This window comes from Helianthus annuus, chromosome 9, assembly GCF_002127325.2.
Source record: "Helianthus annuus cultivar XRQ/B chromosome 9, HanXRQr2.0-SUNRISE, whole genome shotgun sequence".
Taxonomy (NCBI): Eukaryota; Viridiplantae; Streptophyta; class Magnoliopsida; order Asterales; family Asteraceae; genus Helianthus; species Helianthus annuus.
This window is the reverse complement of record NC_035441.2, coordinates 179924616-179940594: the sequence shown is the minus strand read 5'-3', so window position 1 is coordinate 179940594 and position 15979 is coordinate 179924616. Positions and strand designations below refer to the sequence as shown.

The window sequence follows — 15979 nt, the reverse complement described above, 5'->3', positions numbered from 1 at the left end:
TATTCACTTCCGAAAACAAACTTCTCTCAAATGAAACTGAAATTTCATCTTCATCGACATCAAGATTACAATTTCATCTATAACAGAGAAATACAATTCATGTCTTACGAAAACATCAACAACAGTAACAAAAAAAAAAAAAAAAAAAAAAAAAAAACAGAACATAAAGAACAATCAAACAGCAAGAAGGCCAATCACCACTAAATATACATTGATAAAGAGACTTGAAAGGTCATGCCTGAGTAACAGGATCATGCAATCTTCGACTGTTTGGTAATTAGTACAACCAACAAAAATTCACAAATAACATCGCGAACAACATTACCTTCAAACAGAGAAGAAAGCAACTACAAAAAGTATGCGAGAAAGAGACAGACAGTGGAAGTTGAGTGGAACTGTCGATCACCGTTCATAGGTGTCTTGTGGGAGCAGAGAAAAGGCGGAGCAAATGGGTCTCCCCAAAACCCAACCAAACCCTTTTATACCTGAAATCACTACAAACAACATTACACAAAGTACCACACAATAAAGCAAATAAAAACCAATTATGTAAGAGATACAAGTACGCAATGCCTACAAGGATTGCTAATTAATATTATTTAAATTAAATTTAAATGACTAGGATATAATCAAGTTGGTACATATTACTTATTCAACATGTTATTCAATATGATTTCTTTCTTGAAGCCAACAAATTATGAAGGTTCATGTCGAACTCTACGATATAAGATTTTAGGTTTTCGTTTTTGAATTTTTAATTTGTAGATTTTAGAACTTTAATTTAGGTTATTTTGCCTTTTTATTTAACACCGTTTTTTTTTATATTGTTATATTTTGCGATCCATTGTGTCTTTGTACCATTCCTATATTTAGAAGACTTTGTATGATAATTTTACGCATAGTATATATCGAGTCTACCTTGTAACTCACTAGTTTGTAATCTTGTACTTGCAAAAATTTTATAATTGTTTGGACAAAAAGTGTTTTGGGTAGAGCGGACATAATATATAAAGTAAGATTAGGCCAAAAATTAACCATTTAGACCCAATTTCCTATTGATTCCTTGCCTAGGGTATGTTTGGCAAAAGTAGCTTGTGGTTGGAAGCTGGTAGCTGTAGCTGTAGCTGTAGCTCTAGCTGGTAGCTGGTGGTTGTAATTTTTTAGATATATTTAGGTGTTTGACAGAGTAGCTGGAGCTTTTAATAAAATGTATAAAATGACCAAAATGGACAAAAGAAAAAAAAAACATAACTAAAAAAGTTCATATCTTTAGAGGTTACAATAGTCATTTTTTCTCTAAAAGCTTGTAACTCCTTCTAAACGCTACTAGTAGGAGCGTTCAATCAAAAGCTTCAAGTTTCTAACCTAAAAGTTTCAAGCTCCTCCAACAAATAAAGTTTTTTATTGAGTATGAGATTTTTCTTAAAAATTTAAAGCTAAAAGCTCAACTCTATGCAAAACATACCCTAGGGAGATTGGTACAATGTAAAGGTGGCACAAGAGGGATATCAGACTGATTCAACCTTATGATAGCCGACCGATGGAGATGGCACTAAATATGTTTTTATATGTAAAAAAATTATAGGAAGAAAACAAACATAGTATTATTCTGTGCAGACCGAGGTAACAACAATGCATTTAAGCTTTGTTTGCTAATAGAAAACCTAGGCCAATGATTGCAGCCGTTATCGCCTAAATATTCAAAACGGGCAGAATAAGAAACATGTTGCTGCATAGAGGGAAACCATTACGTATATCATATCATTTAAGACTATTTCTAGCTATATGAATTGTATCAAACATTTTCCTTTGTCAATATATATTGTTTAATAAAAGTCCATTAGAATATTCTTGATCCATTGTTTATAACGAAATAACTATACAGAGAAAATATCATGAAAATAAAATTGATGTTATCACCTTAATAGTGACAGCATGGTTACGGGAATTACCTCAAGACGATTTATCCGCTATTGTTCCGTATCAACAGCACCGCCACTGTTAATGTTCTATCTAATGCCCACAAGTTCAACATGTCATCGCTACCGTAACTGTCAACAGCAATGCTGCTACAAAATTGTCAGCGCCACCAAAAAGGCGAAAACTTCAATATCACCATCACAGCACCACCACTAGGTGTCACTCAAACATAAGTCCTTAGCTCTTAAATGATCCAGACAAACAATTTCTTGTTATGCATTTAATTTTATATCATTATATGAAAACAAAAGCCTTAACTCTACAATATCTTTAGTTGTTTGTCTTAAGGTAAAAGGAATATATATGAACTTCAAAAGATAATTAAAAGGTAGTCTGAATAGAAAAAAAAAATCCAGGATTCAAGGGGAAACTGTACGTTTCATGAGTTTTAATACCATATCTTCTTGACATATTGCAGGAGCAACACTGAGGGAAAAATAGGTACAGGCCAAGCAGAAAACACCTGAAAATATGCATCGTTCTTGTTTACATAGGGACGACCCAACAGATAACAACGCCTTTTTGTTGATATCCATTTGGTCATTTTCACACACATTACGTCGTATTAGGGATCTCAGGAGTTTTACAAAGTTGATAGTTGTGTATTTTATTTATTAGATTAATTTCATCAGTTTTTGGATTTCATTGACCGATTTATGCTTTATATGCCAAATACATACATTAAAGCAATAACACCACCCTGGTTTTATAATACTTTTGAACTAATGGAAGAAGGAGTTAACAATGTTCAGGTTTCATTCCTAACATTTTGGAGGATGTCCTCTTGCTTAACTATTTTACTCGTTAAGTAAACTAATTATAGGAAGAAAACTAAATACAAATACGCCTAAATGACTTAGGGGCTGTTTGGTAGCCTCTTAATGACCATTCAGATGCTATCTCTTAATGGTTTAAAACCTCTGAATGAATAAGAGGTAACTTCATGTCTGAATGGTTAAGAGGTAACCTCTGAATGGTAAATCATCACATGTCAAATTCTTCTACCTTCTCATTGGTAAAATTCTTAATGGTTCCATTAAGAGGTAGCCTCTTAATGACCATTCAGAGGCTACCAAACAGCCCCTTATTTAGTTTTCTTTTATAAGTTCTTGATGTATTTTGGGTTGCGGCGCAGCTTGTTGCCCGTTCACCTGTCATTCTTATGTAATTTTTCTTTCGTTAATGAAAACTAAAGCAATATATTCTTAGACAATTTTTTTCAGGATTCTTGTCATTTTCATATTAAACCACTTCTGTAACAAAAACATATACAACCATACAGCCTGCTATTAACAAATCCAACTATATAAATGATTTCAATACTAAGGATTACATATAGATGATGTTAATCAGTTCTTTCAATATCTAATGGGAAAACACTTTAGGGATCTTGACATACTTGACAATCAAGTAGTAGTTAGAGATGAAGAAGAAGCCATCTTGATCGGTTCCCGTTTAGGGTGAGCAGTTAGGATGGAGAGGGATAATAACAGATTGTAGTGAGGGGGACCGTAAACTTTTGGTGTGTATTTTAGGGTTCCCAATAACCTGTATTTATATGCTTCACCCGGAAACCCTAATTAACTAGTATGGGCCTTTATGTCCATCAAATAAAGCCCAGTTAATTTTATAGGGATACTAAGGTAAATATTGATCGGGTTATTAGATAAATGATCAATAAGGGCACCATAAATTATTTATTAATAATTTACGCTAACAGATGAAATCAAGAAAGCTAACCTTTTATTTCTTATTTTTTTACACACAAGAAGCATGTCCTGGTCATTGAACATCTTAGAAAATATATATAACAGGTGAATGATTTCTGTTGGAACCTTAAAAAAAGTCCACATCAGATATAGATAGTCCTAAAACACAGCTGTGAATGATTTAAATGGTTATGTGGCTACTTGATACTTGACAGTAATTTTATCCTGACCAAAGAAGTTAAATTTACCAAAAAAACAAAACCGTCGATCACAGGGTAGCTCAAAGGTACATCGGTTACTAGAAACATATACTGTTAGTAACGCACCAAGTTACCAATGAAGTGGGAAAATGCTGAGCTTAGTTTAAACCTTAAAGAACGCTTTCGGGTCCAAGATTAGTATTTTCACTATTTCCTAGAAAAACAACAGTAGAATTAAACTTTATCATATAAAACTTGAAAAATATTTGGAAATTAAGAAAATGGACAAAAAATCATAGACCTAGGAAACAAGAACAATGTATTTAGTTCTTTATATGCTTGAATCACTGGCTTATGGTTCTTTCAGAGCTATATATGATAAAAGAAAAAATAGCTCGAAATGAGTCATCGTTTTTTCATGCATCCACTTTCTAGTGACCAAAGATGGAATAATCTAAAAGCCGGTGTCAATGGAGTTGATTCAAGATTTAAACTTTGTGGTACAAAGAGAAAGGCAGAGGGATCGTTTCATACGGGTACTCCTACATTTTTGGAAAATCCATTCTGTGCCCATGACAATGTTCACGCACATACCAACGTTAAAGAAACAAACTTTGGTCAAGATCTTTCAATGTCTCCGTTTTACGACCAATGTTATTCATCTGTTTTAGACAATCCCGCCTCTTCCCCTTCGAACCTACTTAAACTTTCTAACAATCCCTTTGGTCAAAGAAAGATGCAACGGACACTGAGCATGCCTCAAACCACTGTGGGTGATAACAGTCTGTTAGATGGAGTAGATGTGACCATCCGTCGTGTTAACAGTACCAATAGCTTTCCCAAGCTTCGGTTTAGGGACCACGTCTGGACTTACACCCAAAGGTACTTAGCTGCAGAAGCAATCGAAGATGCAATCTTGGAAACCGGACCCACAAAACATGAGGGAAATGTGGATGGGATGCATCTTGTTCAGTTACTAATCTCATGTGCTGAAGCCGTTGCGTGTCGTGATAAAGCACATGCTTCAAATTTATTAGTCGAGCTTCGAGCCAATGCACTTGTTTTCGGTTCATCTTTCCAGAGGGTGGCATCTTGCTTTATGCAGGCACTCACAGACCGGATAGCGTTGGTGAAACCCCTTGGGGCGGTTGGATTGGTGACCCCAGCACCAAACTTAAATTCCATTGGCTCGGAGAAAAAGGAAGAGGCTTTACGACTAGTTTATGAAGTTTGTCCTCATATTCAGTTTGGTCATTTTGTTGCTAACTTAACAATATTGGAAGCCTTTGAGGGAGAGAAGTTTGTTCATGTTGTTGACCTTGGGATGACTCTTGGTTTGCCACATGGACGTCAATGGCGTAGCTTGTTAGAGAGCCTGGCTAACCATCACGGCCAGTCTTTGCGCCGCATCAGGATCACTGCAGTTGGACCATGTGTTAACCGCTTCCATATCATCGGAGACGAGCTGGAGGCTTATGCGCACGAACTTGGCATAAACTTGGAATTTTCACATGTGGAAAGCAGCTTGGAAACCCTTAAGCCCGAAGACATTAAAACTTATGAAAACGAAGTTTTAGTAGTAAACAGCATTCTCCAACTTCACTGCGTGGTGAAAGAGAGCCGGGGTGCTCTAAACTCGGTTTTAAAAATAATCCACGAATTGTCCCCAAAAGTTTTAGTCCTTGTTGAGCAGGATTCGAGCCATAACGGGCCTTTCTTCCTGGGGAGGTTTATGGAAGCACTGTATTATTACTCAGCCATATTTGATGCCCTTGATGCAATGCTGCCTAAATATGACACTAGAAGAGCAAAAGTTGAACAGTTTTACTTTGCCGAAGAAATCAAGAATATTGTCAGTTGTGAGGGGCCAAGCAGGGTGGAAAGGCATGAGAGGTTGGACCAATGGCGGAGGAGGATGAGCCGGGCAGGGTTCCAGGCTGCACCGGTTAAGTTGGTGGCTCAGGCTAAGCAATGGCTGGCTGAGCTCAAAGTTTGTGAAGGCTATACAATTGTGGAAGAAAAGGGTTCATTGGTGCTTGGATGGAAATCAAAGCCCATTGTGGCTGCTTCTTGCTGGAAATGTTAAATTTTCTTTCCTATTTGAATGGTTACAATGTAACCTTCAGTTAGCGCCAATTTTAGCGTGTGAGGGCATTGCTGTTGTGAGTATGAGATGAATAAAGATTCTGAGTGTGGATGTGTCCTGAGTGTTGGGAAAAATAAAATCTGGTACGAACATGTTCCATGAAAGTGTGACCATGAACAGATGAAATAAACTAGTTATTGATTTGGTGTGTAAAATAACTGGAATTTTATAGCATTACATGGTAAAGAATTTGGATTGGCTTTAATGAAACAACATTATCATTCAAAATCCGACATAATCACAATAACGATCAAGCTCTATTAAGAAAGTCATATTCAAGGTCATACTTCAAACAGGTGATGGTGGATCAACTATACATCCCTCTTGGAGTTCAGGATCATGCGAAGGCGATGTATTTGCAGAAAAACCATAATCCTCGGTTTCCATTGCACTGTCATCAGACGAAACTATCTTGTTAGTTCTAGAAGCCCTGTATCTTGAAAACATGTCAATAACCGACAAGTTTCCACGTGGTTCCTCTTTTGAAATGTTCATAGATTGACTACCACCCGAGCCAATAAACGAGCCTGTGGAAGCACAATCAGCAGCATCCACAGTCATATTAGATGAAACAGTAGACACTAATGGACTCGTGCTTGTGTTTGTCGCTTCCTCAGGAACTGAACTTAGATCAAGCTGAGAACCTTGTTGTAGCTTCAGCAGTGTCTTCTCTATACAACACAAAATTGGCATATATATTATTATTATTATATAAAACCAATCAGACAAACAAGCATCTAACTAAAACACTTAAGAGTTTCAAACAACTAATTTAAAGATTACTGAGCAATTCTTTCAACTTAAAAACACTCTTGAAATAGCATTTCCTTCAAATTGCAGCCAACATTTGACATCATTAATTCAGGCTATTCAGCTTCGACTCGCTAGCAAAGCCCACAAAGATCATAATCATACATATTCTAGAACAAATCTAAGAATTTTATACGAAAGAAAAAGGTAACAACATCATACATATGCATCAATAATAATAATAATATCAGAAACTAAGGATATATAAATTGAAATGATGGTGAGAAGAAGAAGAAGAGAGTACCGTAGATGGAGAGAGAATCGTCTTTGAGAAGCTTTGAAGGAGTCCTCTCCATTTCTAGAACTTCCAGAGAGCTCAGAGAGCATGTCCGCATCCTCCCCAACATCCTTTCTCTCTCTCTCTCTCTCTCTCTATCTGCGTAAAATGATCTTCAGGTGTTTTAGAGAGAGAGAGAGATGGATTGGCGGCAAATGTTTTTCGATACTCAGATTAGAAATTTGAAAGCGGGAAAAAAAACACATCTGGAATCGATTGAATTTTTCTAGGGCTACTTGTTTCCGTTTTCCCCCTTTCTTCTTATTTAAAGAAGATTGCATGTTTAGTCCCTCAACTATATATTGATGACCAGGTATGGTTCATAAATTCTCTCTTTAAGTCTTAACAAGTCGATTGCATTACATAATTGTTTTTGTATAGAGAAGTGTACACTTGTGCATGTACTTATTAAGGCGATTTGGTATACGTCTCTGGCATGTTGTAGGAGAGTGAGATGGGTGATGATGTGGCTGGAACAGGATACAAAAGATACCGCTAAACAAAAAAAGAAATTGAGGTTATTACAAGATGATGCAGAGATGGGAGCTGATGTGGATGTCGGGGAACCCCACAGGTATAACACTTGGTCTTGCCTTTGGATGTGATGCATAAAAGATTATATAACCCTGTACCTCACATTCTTTGAAGCTCTCGTTATAATTGTCAAATAATACGCATAATTGTTGTCCTGAGATGTTGGTTCAGCGGTCAATGGGCTTGCCCTCCCTAGTGGGGAAGCAGGTTTATTTCTCGTTTGGGCCATTTTCGAGGGGCATCTGGGTGAAGGGATGAACGAGGGCTTTAATCCCGGGTTCGAACCTAACAGGGGGCGAGGATTTACGGATTTTATCCGGTTCCCACGCATCAGGGGCAATGGTCTCATGGTGGTTGAGGAGTCGATCTTGGACATAGCCCCAAACAGGGTGGGTTTACACGTGAGATTCTTTGCCGCTCAAAAAATATACGTATAATTGCTCCTTATAGATCTATATTTAGAATTAATGAGCACCCCAAGTTCAAAAGAGCATAACTCGGAATAATTACCACGATAAGACATCATGACAAGAGAGAAATATTGTATGAAGTGTAGGATTACTATACGAAGTGTATGAAACAAGCTCAACCATTGATCTCTCAAGATCAATGGCTCAAGACTAGGTAGTGGCATTTTCGTAAATATAAGGTTCAAACAATTGAAGAAACAAATAGAGAAAGGGTATTCTGGTCCTTTCTCACTTGTACTCTTTTCCCCATTGATTTTCAAACGACTCTAACTTTTTTATACGTTAATATTTTAAAAAAAAAAAAATTACACCGTATTAATAAGCATTTCATTTTCTTTAATTCGAACAACCTATTGCTATAGTTTTTCTTTAAAAAAATTACTTGATTTGAATACGCATTACATGATTTTGAATACCCAGCGCATGACTATGTGATTTTGAATACCCAACACATGACTACGTTTTAAATACCCATTACTGGATTACGTGGTTTCATTATAGTATGTGAAAACACACTAAGTGATTACGTAACAATAGTTGACTATTTATTATTACGTGACTACGTGATTTTGAATACCCATTTCGTGATTACGTGATTTCATTATACCATATTTTATGTGAAGTTACACTGAGTGATTATGTTATAAGTATAATTGTAATAACATTAGTCATAACAAATCATATTGAATTGGTAATCACATAATGGTTTGTGTAGAATGTGTAATTACGTAATAGGGTATTCAAAATCTCGTAGTCATGTGTTGGATATTCAAAATCACGTAATGAACTAATGGGTATTCAAAATTATGTAATTTTTTTAGGAAAACTATAACAATAGGCTACTTGAATTAAAGGGAATGAAATGCTCATTCATCCGGTGTATTTTTTTTAAATATTAATATATGAAAAAGTTATAGCCGTTTGAGAATTAAGAAGAAAGTTGTTTCAAGTTAGAAAGAACTAAATTACCCTCCAAGCCAATGCCACTTGTCCTCTATCCTTTCTCTAATTACCAGCACAGTTTTTTTATAACAGGATTAAACTATAATTTTTATTATATCTATCTTCTTTTATGACATTCATTATTTAAAAATGAAAGTGAATTATTGGAAAATTTCACATAATTATACACGTAAGAAAATTCAATGGTTAAGTATAAATTTCTTATTTTCTTTTTTCACCATCCCAAAGTTTTTACAAGAACAAATAATATACCAAAACTGTTCATAAAATATATAAATATCTAATTGCATATGCTTTTTATTAACTAAAACTATAATCAAATGTTTTTTAACAATTCCCAATGCATAAAATATAAGTTACTGCGAAATCAAAACTGGAGAAAACATAGACTGAATAATCTGTAACTATGGTTGTCGGAGAAACAAGAAAGAGGCGGTTTCCGGCTACTTGCTCCACCCCGATGATCTTCTGGAAAACCTACGTCTACGACGGTTTCTAGACTTAAAATCCTCATCTGAAACAACAGAAGAAAGGTTAAACATCTGATAAACACATGCATTAAAGACTAGACTTACCTTTTAGCCTGCCTGAAAAATATAAAGCTTCCTCGGCAAGAGGTCGCCATTCCTCAGCACACGAGTAGTTGACCCCAAGACCGACACTAAGCCCTCTTAACAAGTGCACTGTGCGTAGAACCGAAAACAATTCCTCTGGGAACGCCTAATCAACAGATAGTTAAGTTATGATTCAGGAACGTGTTAATTTGGGTTGTTGCTTGTCTCTAACTGGTCAAATAAAATTTTTAGACAACATAGAAACTGGTCAAAGGGTCAAAACAACTTAAAAGTCATCCAAAGTATATATTCAATAATTTAACAAACAAACATGGACCTGAACAGCAATTTTCTTTATCGAAGAATCCTCTGCAAAAGGCTGCAATACCGTGACGCCAGGTGGCAGCTTTGTGTCAAACATAACTTGTGCTAACTTAAACAATTCTGTTCGTTCATCCTCACACAGACTCAAGGTATCAATCCCGAGCTCCCTGACATTATTATCAATGTACAAAAAAAAAAAAAAAAAAAAAAAAAAAAACTGTTTTATTTATAAATGGCTAACACAGATATGATAGTTTTTATGCATGCTTACCTAAGGCCCTCGGACGCCCTAATTTGATCATTATCGGCGATAGCAAGAACCAAATTAGCATAACCGAGCCTCAAGGGGTTAGGAAGTTCTTTGACTTGACCATAGTCAAGCAACGCCACCTAAGCAAATATTCAGCCTGGTGAAAAATGTAATATAAAACACGTAAACATGTATTAATCATGTTTTGTTTTTTAAGTACCTCTGAGTGTTTACAAATGAGAATATTTCCCGGGTGGGGGTCTGCATGAAAAAAACCACTCTTGAGTATCATTTGACCATACGCAAGGGTCAAACTTTTTAGGATGTTCCTGCATTTAAAGATGGTACGTTTTAGAGAAAAGACATAGGTGTGTTTTAGACAATTAAAAGTCATGAAACTGGAATAAGAAATGAATTTTTTTAGGCGTAGAACTTAGAAAATAGAAATTTCATACTCTCGGGTCAATGGAGCTTACTGCTTTGCTGCTGCTGCAACCTTACCGTCGGGATTTATTCCTCTTTTTATGATTTCATCTTTCAGGTTCAGGATCGGGATTCCATCTATATATTCCATCGCCAACACCCTCCTACGCAAATTACAAAGTAAATTGTCAGAAGTCGAATAATTTGATATATACGCAACCAAGATGAATAATTCAACACACGCACGCAGGTTTTATCATAGATGGAAGTTGCATATAATTATTTCAATCAACATAAAATTTTCCATCTTTTTGAATTTAAGATAAATAATAAAAATTCATAAGATATATAATTAAGTGTAGGGGTGTAAACAAGCCCAAAGGCTCGAGAGCTACTCGTTATCGGCTCGGTTAAAGGCTCGAACGAGCCGAGCTTTAACGAGCCCGAGTCCGAGCTCAAGCCTGAATTAGAGCTCGTTTAGTTATCGAGCCCGAGCTCGAGCCTGAAGTACAAAGCTCGTTTAGGCTCGCGAGCCTAAACGAGCCCAAACAAAAATTTATTTATTTTTTAAATAATATAATAATAGCGATTATAACATTGCTCGAGCCGAGCATTGGCGCGTTTAAGCGATATTGAAGCTAGCTCAGCTTGAGCCGAGCATTTAGCTCGTTTGAGGTTGTTCTCAAAATAGCTCGAGCCGAGTTGAGCCGGGCTCGAGCTTTGGGTTTGACTTGCGAGCCGAGCTCGAGCTCAAATAAGTAGGCTCGAATCGAGCCGATCTCGAGCTCGAGCTTCATAAAACCATGACGAGCCGAGCGCGAGCCTAGTCGAGCTCGGGCTCGGCCCGGCTCGTTTACACCCCTAATTAAGTGTATAAAAACCATAAGATGTTGTGACAAGATCTGTTTCTGGAAAACTGTGAGGCTTAAAGAGTGTTATTTTCTGTAGTTAATGACAAAAAAAAGATGATAATAATACTCACCTAGAGACCACATCCTTGATCACCCGTGGCACTTTAACAACGGTCTTTTTGTTATTTTCACTCAAAAAACTTCTTATTCTATCCATAGCTTCTGCTTCTCTTGTAAAGTCGAATTCATACACTATCTTGAATGGAAAGAATGAACATAACATTATTATCCACGCATATACACAACAACCTTTCAAATCGCTAATACTCATGACGAATTGATGATGCAAAAATTTTAGAAGAGTTACAAAGGTTCCAACTTCGAAGCTCAAAATACCGTAGAAATTGCATAATGGTTGAAACAAAACACCTAAAGTAAGTGTTTGACGAATTTCACCTGTTTTTCCATTTCTTTGCACACGGAGTACAAATCAAACTTGATATCTGTTTTTTGTACGTATAGTGCAAAAGCTTGTAAATTCCTAAGATCCGTCATCATCAAATCTTGAACTCCAGGATGTTGCACCTGTAGAAAGATAAATAATTAGAACATAAAAAAAAATTGTTAGCGCTGCAAAGGAACTATAAAATTAACCGTACCTTCACTACAACGTCTTTTTTATCACCTTTCAGCCTAGCTCGATGAACCTAGATAAAATATGTAACAAATGTGAGCAAAAATGTTGTTATAAAAGATCAAATTCGGCATAAACTTGTGGATAATATTATAATAAACATGAAAGTTACCAACTTGATGTACCTGTGCAATTGAAGCAGAGCCAATAGGATCCCAATCAAATCTTTCAAACATGTCATCAACGGTTTTACCCAACTCATTTTCGAGAATAAGGCGCACTACGTTAGACGGGGTTCCCGGGGCTTGATCGCACAAGGTTACTAATCTCCTCACCCATGCAGCCGGGGCCAAATCGGGCTTCCCAATAACTTGAGCTACCTAACCGAAACCCCAATTCACATAAAAACTCGACCATTTTTATAGTGAAACAAGATTATGACCCCCCCCCCCACCCACCCAAAGCTCATCAAACAAAAAACACAGGAAAAAGTATATCTATAATTAAAACAACAATAAAGATTCGGTCTTTACGACTTTACCACCCAATTCGTTCATAGTACAACATATATTGGAAAACACCCACATTGAGATCCATCATTAAAACCAGAATAAAGAACATTGCCCATTAACTAGAAAGAAAAAGTGTAATCATAACAGTAAAGGTTCATACAAATTCAGAATAACCCATTTTAATTTATATCTTAATGAATCACAAAAGGACATAAAGATTAAAACCCAATATAGGAAACATGAAAACTTTGAAATTAGGCTAATAAAGATTCAACCTTTTCATAAAAAACATGGTCAAAATTCTACAACCAACTAAAGCCCATAAAAAGGCATTAAGAATTGGGAAAATTACGAAATTGTCTTTTGACCAACATGGTTTTCAATTTTGTCACTCTCATGCGTCCTTGGAAGGACCTCTGAGCACGGGAGTGGTCCGCGACGCACGGGAGTGGTCTGTCGGTCTGTCCGAAGAGTCAGCCAAAATGGGAGTGGTCTGCCGACACACGGGAGTGGTCGGCCGACGCAGGGGAGTGGTCCGCGACGCACGGGAGTGGTCCGTCGGTCTGTCCGAAGAGTCAGCCAAAATGGGAGTGGTCCGCTGACGCACGGGAGTGGTCTGTCGGACACGTGTAAGCTCTAGGGACATGGACGCATCAACATAACATGCGGACTCTTCCCGTGCTGAGTGGTCCAAGGACGCAGGAGGGTGACAAAATTGAAAACCCTCTTGGTCAACCAACAATTTCGTAATTTTCCCTTAAGAATTCTACCTAACAAAAAAACTGAAATGAAACCAACCTTGAGAAAGAATCCACCCATGTCATAACACATGGAATAAATTTTATCAGCAGCATCTTCATGTTGTCTCTCCCACATTGCCTCTGCTTTCTCCACATCTTTTTCAAAACTAACCCTAAGTTGAAACACCTAAAAACACACACAGAGATACCCAATTTAAAAAAAAAAAAAAAATGATTAAAGACCCAAATTGATGCAATAATGATTAGGTATTTTGATTACTAACACACCTTATAACCTGTGTAGATATCAGCAGCCCTAGCCCAGAACTGGAGGGATCTTTGCAAAGGTCTTAATTGAATGGATATCTTTTCTTGAAATTCTTTGAGATCAATTGAAGGCATTCTTCCTGCACTGTTGTTTGAATTACGGGTTCTTCAATCTTCAAGATGAAAGCATGAACTTGGGGTTTGCTTCTTTTTCAAGTGAAGATGGTCAACTTTCTGTCATGATATTGTATTCTTGGTATTTCTGGCGTGAAAAATATATTCACCTTGTAGACATGTGCAAATTTGGCTTTTGGAAGATCTCTTTCGTTAACAACTATGCCATTTTTGTCAAGATATTTCCTATACATACAAAAACCAAATGGATTTATATTTGTTTTAAAATTATGGTTTTGTCCTTAATTTAAAATATTTGTCCGGTTTTGCCCTCACTTCAAAATAAAATTATGTTTTTGTCCCTTGCTCAAAATTACGATTTTGCCATCGGTTCAAAATTATGATTTTATCCCTAGATTACAATTATATTTTTGGCCCCAGTTCAAAATAAATTTTTGCTTTTCTCCCAAACTAAAACTGATGATTTTGCATTTTTTCCCCGTTTCAAAAATTATGATTTCACCTTCAGTTTAAAATTATGTTATTGCCCGGTTAAAAAAAAAAGTATGCTTTTGCCCCCAAATTCAAAATTACGATTTTGCCCTCAGTTCAAATTAAAAATATAGTTTTGTCCCCAGTGTAAAATTACGATTTTGTCCTTAGTGCAAAATTATATTACAATTTTGTCTCTGCTTTAAATTTATGGTATTGCCATCACTTTAACTTTTGGCAAATTACGATTTTACCAAAATCAACAAATACAACTTTGCCCTCAGTTCAAATTACAGTATTGCTATCGTTTTAGTTTTTTTAGCAAAACTATAAAAGTGTTTTTTCTAATTGGTTGACTGGATTTAATTTTTTTCCATGTCAATGAGCTGCCTAACACTCGCCCATTAATCCTGACAAACTACAGTTTTGCCCTGAGCTCAGAACTACGGTCTTGTCATCGTTTTAGTTTTTTTTCCTAACAAAACTATAATAGTGTTTTTTAATTGATTGAGAATTATTCAGCCATCGCCCCGCAACGCGGGCGGGGCATCAACTAGTTCAACTAAAAAGATGGAAGCATACGTAGCGGCGTCGTCAAGTAAAATAGATTTGAGCAAACTATAATTATAATTTTAGTGTATGTGGTTTACACCCGTTCTTGTATACAAATCCTATTTGAAAAAAAAAGAAAAAAAAAACCCGACCATTTCAATCTCTATGGCTGTCAATTGCAATCAATCAAGTCCCTGTTAAATGCACGTTTAAATTCCTACAAAAAGACTATAATACCTCCACAAGTTTCATTACCATATTAGTCTATGCCCGTTTAGTTCACATATTTGATAGATAAATTTACGAAAATGGTCAAGAAAATGTTTGACTTACCAAAATGGCCAGTTCATGCGTCGGTGGAATGGGGCATCCCCCCTCTTATGCCCCTTAATTCTTTTAAATGGATGCGTGCATGGATGAAGCAGCAAGTACAAAAATGGGATGCATGGGATGAGTCGCAGCTGCATGCAGGGGCGAAGGATAAGGTATGTTCGGGGGGCGCCCGACCCCCCGAACTTTTCGATGCGTAGTGTTATGAATAGTACTTTCGTATAGGTATATACGTTGTCGCCCCCCGGTTTCGCGAAAATTGGGGGGGGGGGGCGTGGCTTCGCAAATGGCTGCATGGGATGAGTCACGGACGCATAGAATAATGGGATGAGTCACGGACGCATGGGATGCCTCAAACGGACGCATGAGATGATGGGATGAGTCATGGACGCATGGGATGCCTCAAAGCTCCTAAAAGTAAATTTTATGAGTCACGGACGCATGGGACGCATGATGTCACTAAGACACGTGTCACTTCTACGTTGGCGGATGCATGAATGACCCTGCAGACGCATAAGCTCTCTCGTAATCAGTGATGCCCTGTTCCACCGACGCATGAGCTAGCCATTTTGGTAAGTCAAACATATTCTTGGCTATTTTCGTAAATTTCTCTATTTGATATTCCCTTCAAATTCAAAGGTATTTGCTAATATAGCAAATTTCAACCTAAAGCAATTAGTTAACCACAAGTGTTATTAGTAATAACAGTACTCAACAGTTTAATAGGGTTTATTACCAAATCAGAGTAACCAAAATTAATGGGTTTTGACTTTAACATGTTGAACTGGTTTGACTTCTAAAATCAGAAATGGTTTTTTGACCTCCGTGTAGTCAAATTAGTAATAAT

At 36.7% G+C, this 15979-nt stretch overlaps 3 protein-coding genes and 1 long non-coding RNA gene across 5 annotated transcripts; 1 reads left to right on the top strand and 3 right to left on the bottom strand.

Moving 5' to 3' along the window:
* Nucleotides 1–186: 186 nt before the first annotated feature.
* LOC110879881 lies at nucleotides 187–2871 on the bottom strand. Its single transcript, XR_002559067.2, has 2 exons — nucleotides 1953–2871; nucleotides 187–485 (listed from the first exon to the last, which is right to left on the bottom strand). It is a non-coding gene; the product is annotated as an uncharacterized LOC110879881 (long non-coding RNA).
* A 1432-nt stretch (nucleotides 2872–4303) lies between these two features.
* LOC110879879 (GRAS family protein RAD1) lies at nucleotides 4304–6139 on the top strand. The gene has a single exon (XM_022128412.2). It carries the CDS (start codon nucleotides 4308–4310, stop codon nucleotides 5973–5975), a length of 1668 nt encoding a protein of 555 aa, XP_021984104.2. The 5' UTR covers nucleotides 4304–4307; the 3' UTR covers nucleotides 5976–6139.
* A 42-nt stretch (nucleotides 6140–6181) lies between these two features.
* On the bottom strand, nucleotides 6182–7353 carry LOC110879880. Its single transcript, XM_022128413.2, has 2 exons — nucleotides 7090–7353; nucleotides 6182–6706 (listed from the first exon to the last, which is right to left on the bottom strand). The coding sequence occupies exons 1-2, from the start codon at nucleotides 7190–7192 to the stop codon at nucleotides 6324–6326; spliced, it is 486 nt and encodes a 161-aa protein (XP_021984105.1). The 5' UTR covers nucleotides 7193–7353; the 3' UTR covers nucleotides 6182–6323.
* A 1985-nt stretch (nucleotides 7354–9338) lies between these two features.
* Nucleotides 9339–13987, bottom strand: LOC110879877 (protein ACTIVITY OF BC1 COMPLEX KINASE 8, chloroplastic). Of its 2 annotated transcripts, none has more exons than XR_004868083.1 (12): nucleotides 13666–13987; nucleotides 13436–13564; nucleotides 12311–12505; nucleotides 12151–12198; nucleotides 11948–12076; nucleotides 11623–11743; nucleotides 10673–10804; nucleotides 10438–10546; nucleotides 10239–10357; nucleotides 9981–10134; nucleotides 9665–9809; nucleotides 9339–9603 (listed from the first exon to the last, which is right to left on the bottom strand). XR_004868083.1 is itself a non-coding variant. In XM_022128411.2 (12 exons), exons 1-12 carry the CDS (start codon nucleotides 13777–13779, stop codon nucleotides 9533–9535), a joined length of 1449 nt encoding a protein of 482 aa, XP_021984103.1. In that variant the 5' UTR covers nucleotides 13780–13987; the 3' UTR covers nucleotides 9339–9532. The 2 variants fall into 2 exon arrangements, 1 of the variants encoding a protein (XP_021984103.1); XM_022128411.2 differs by having other exon boundaries at nucleotides 10694–10804; nucleotides 11623–11747.
* Between the last annotated feature and the right edge of the window lie 1992 nt (nucleotides 13988–15979).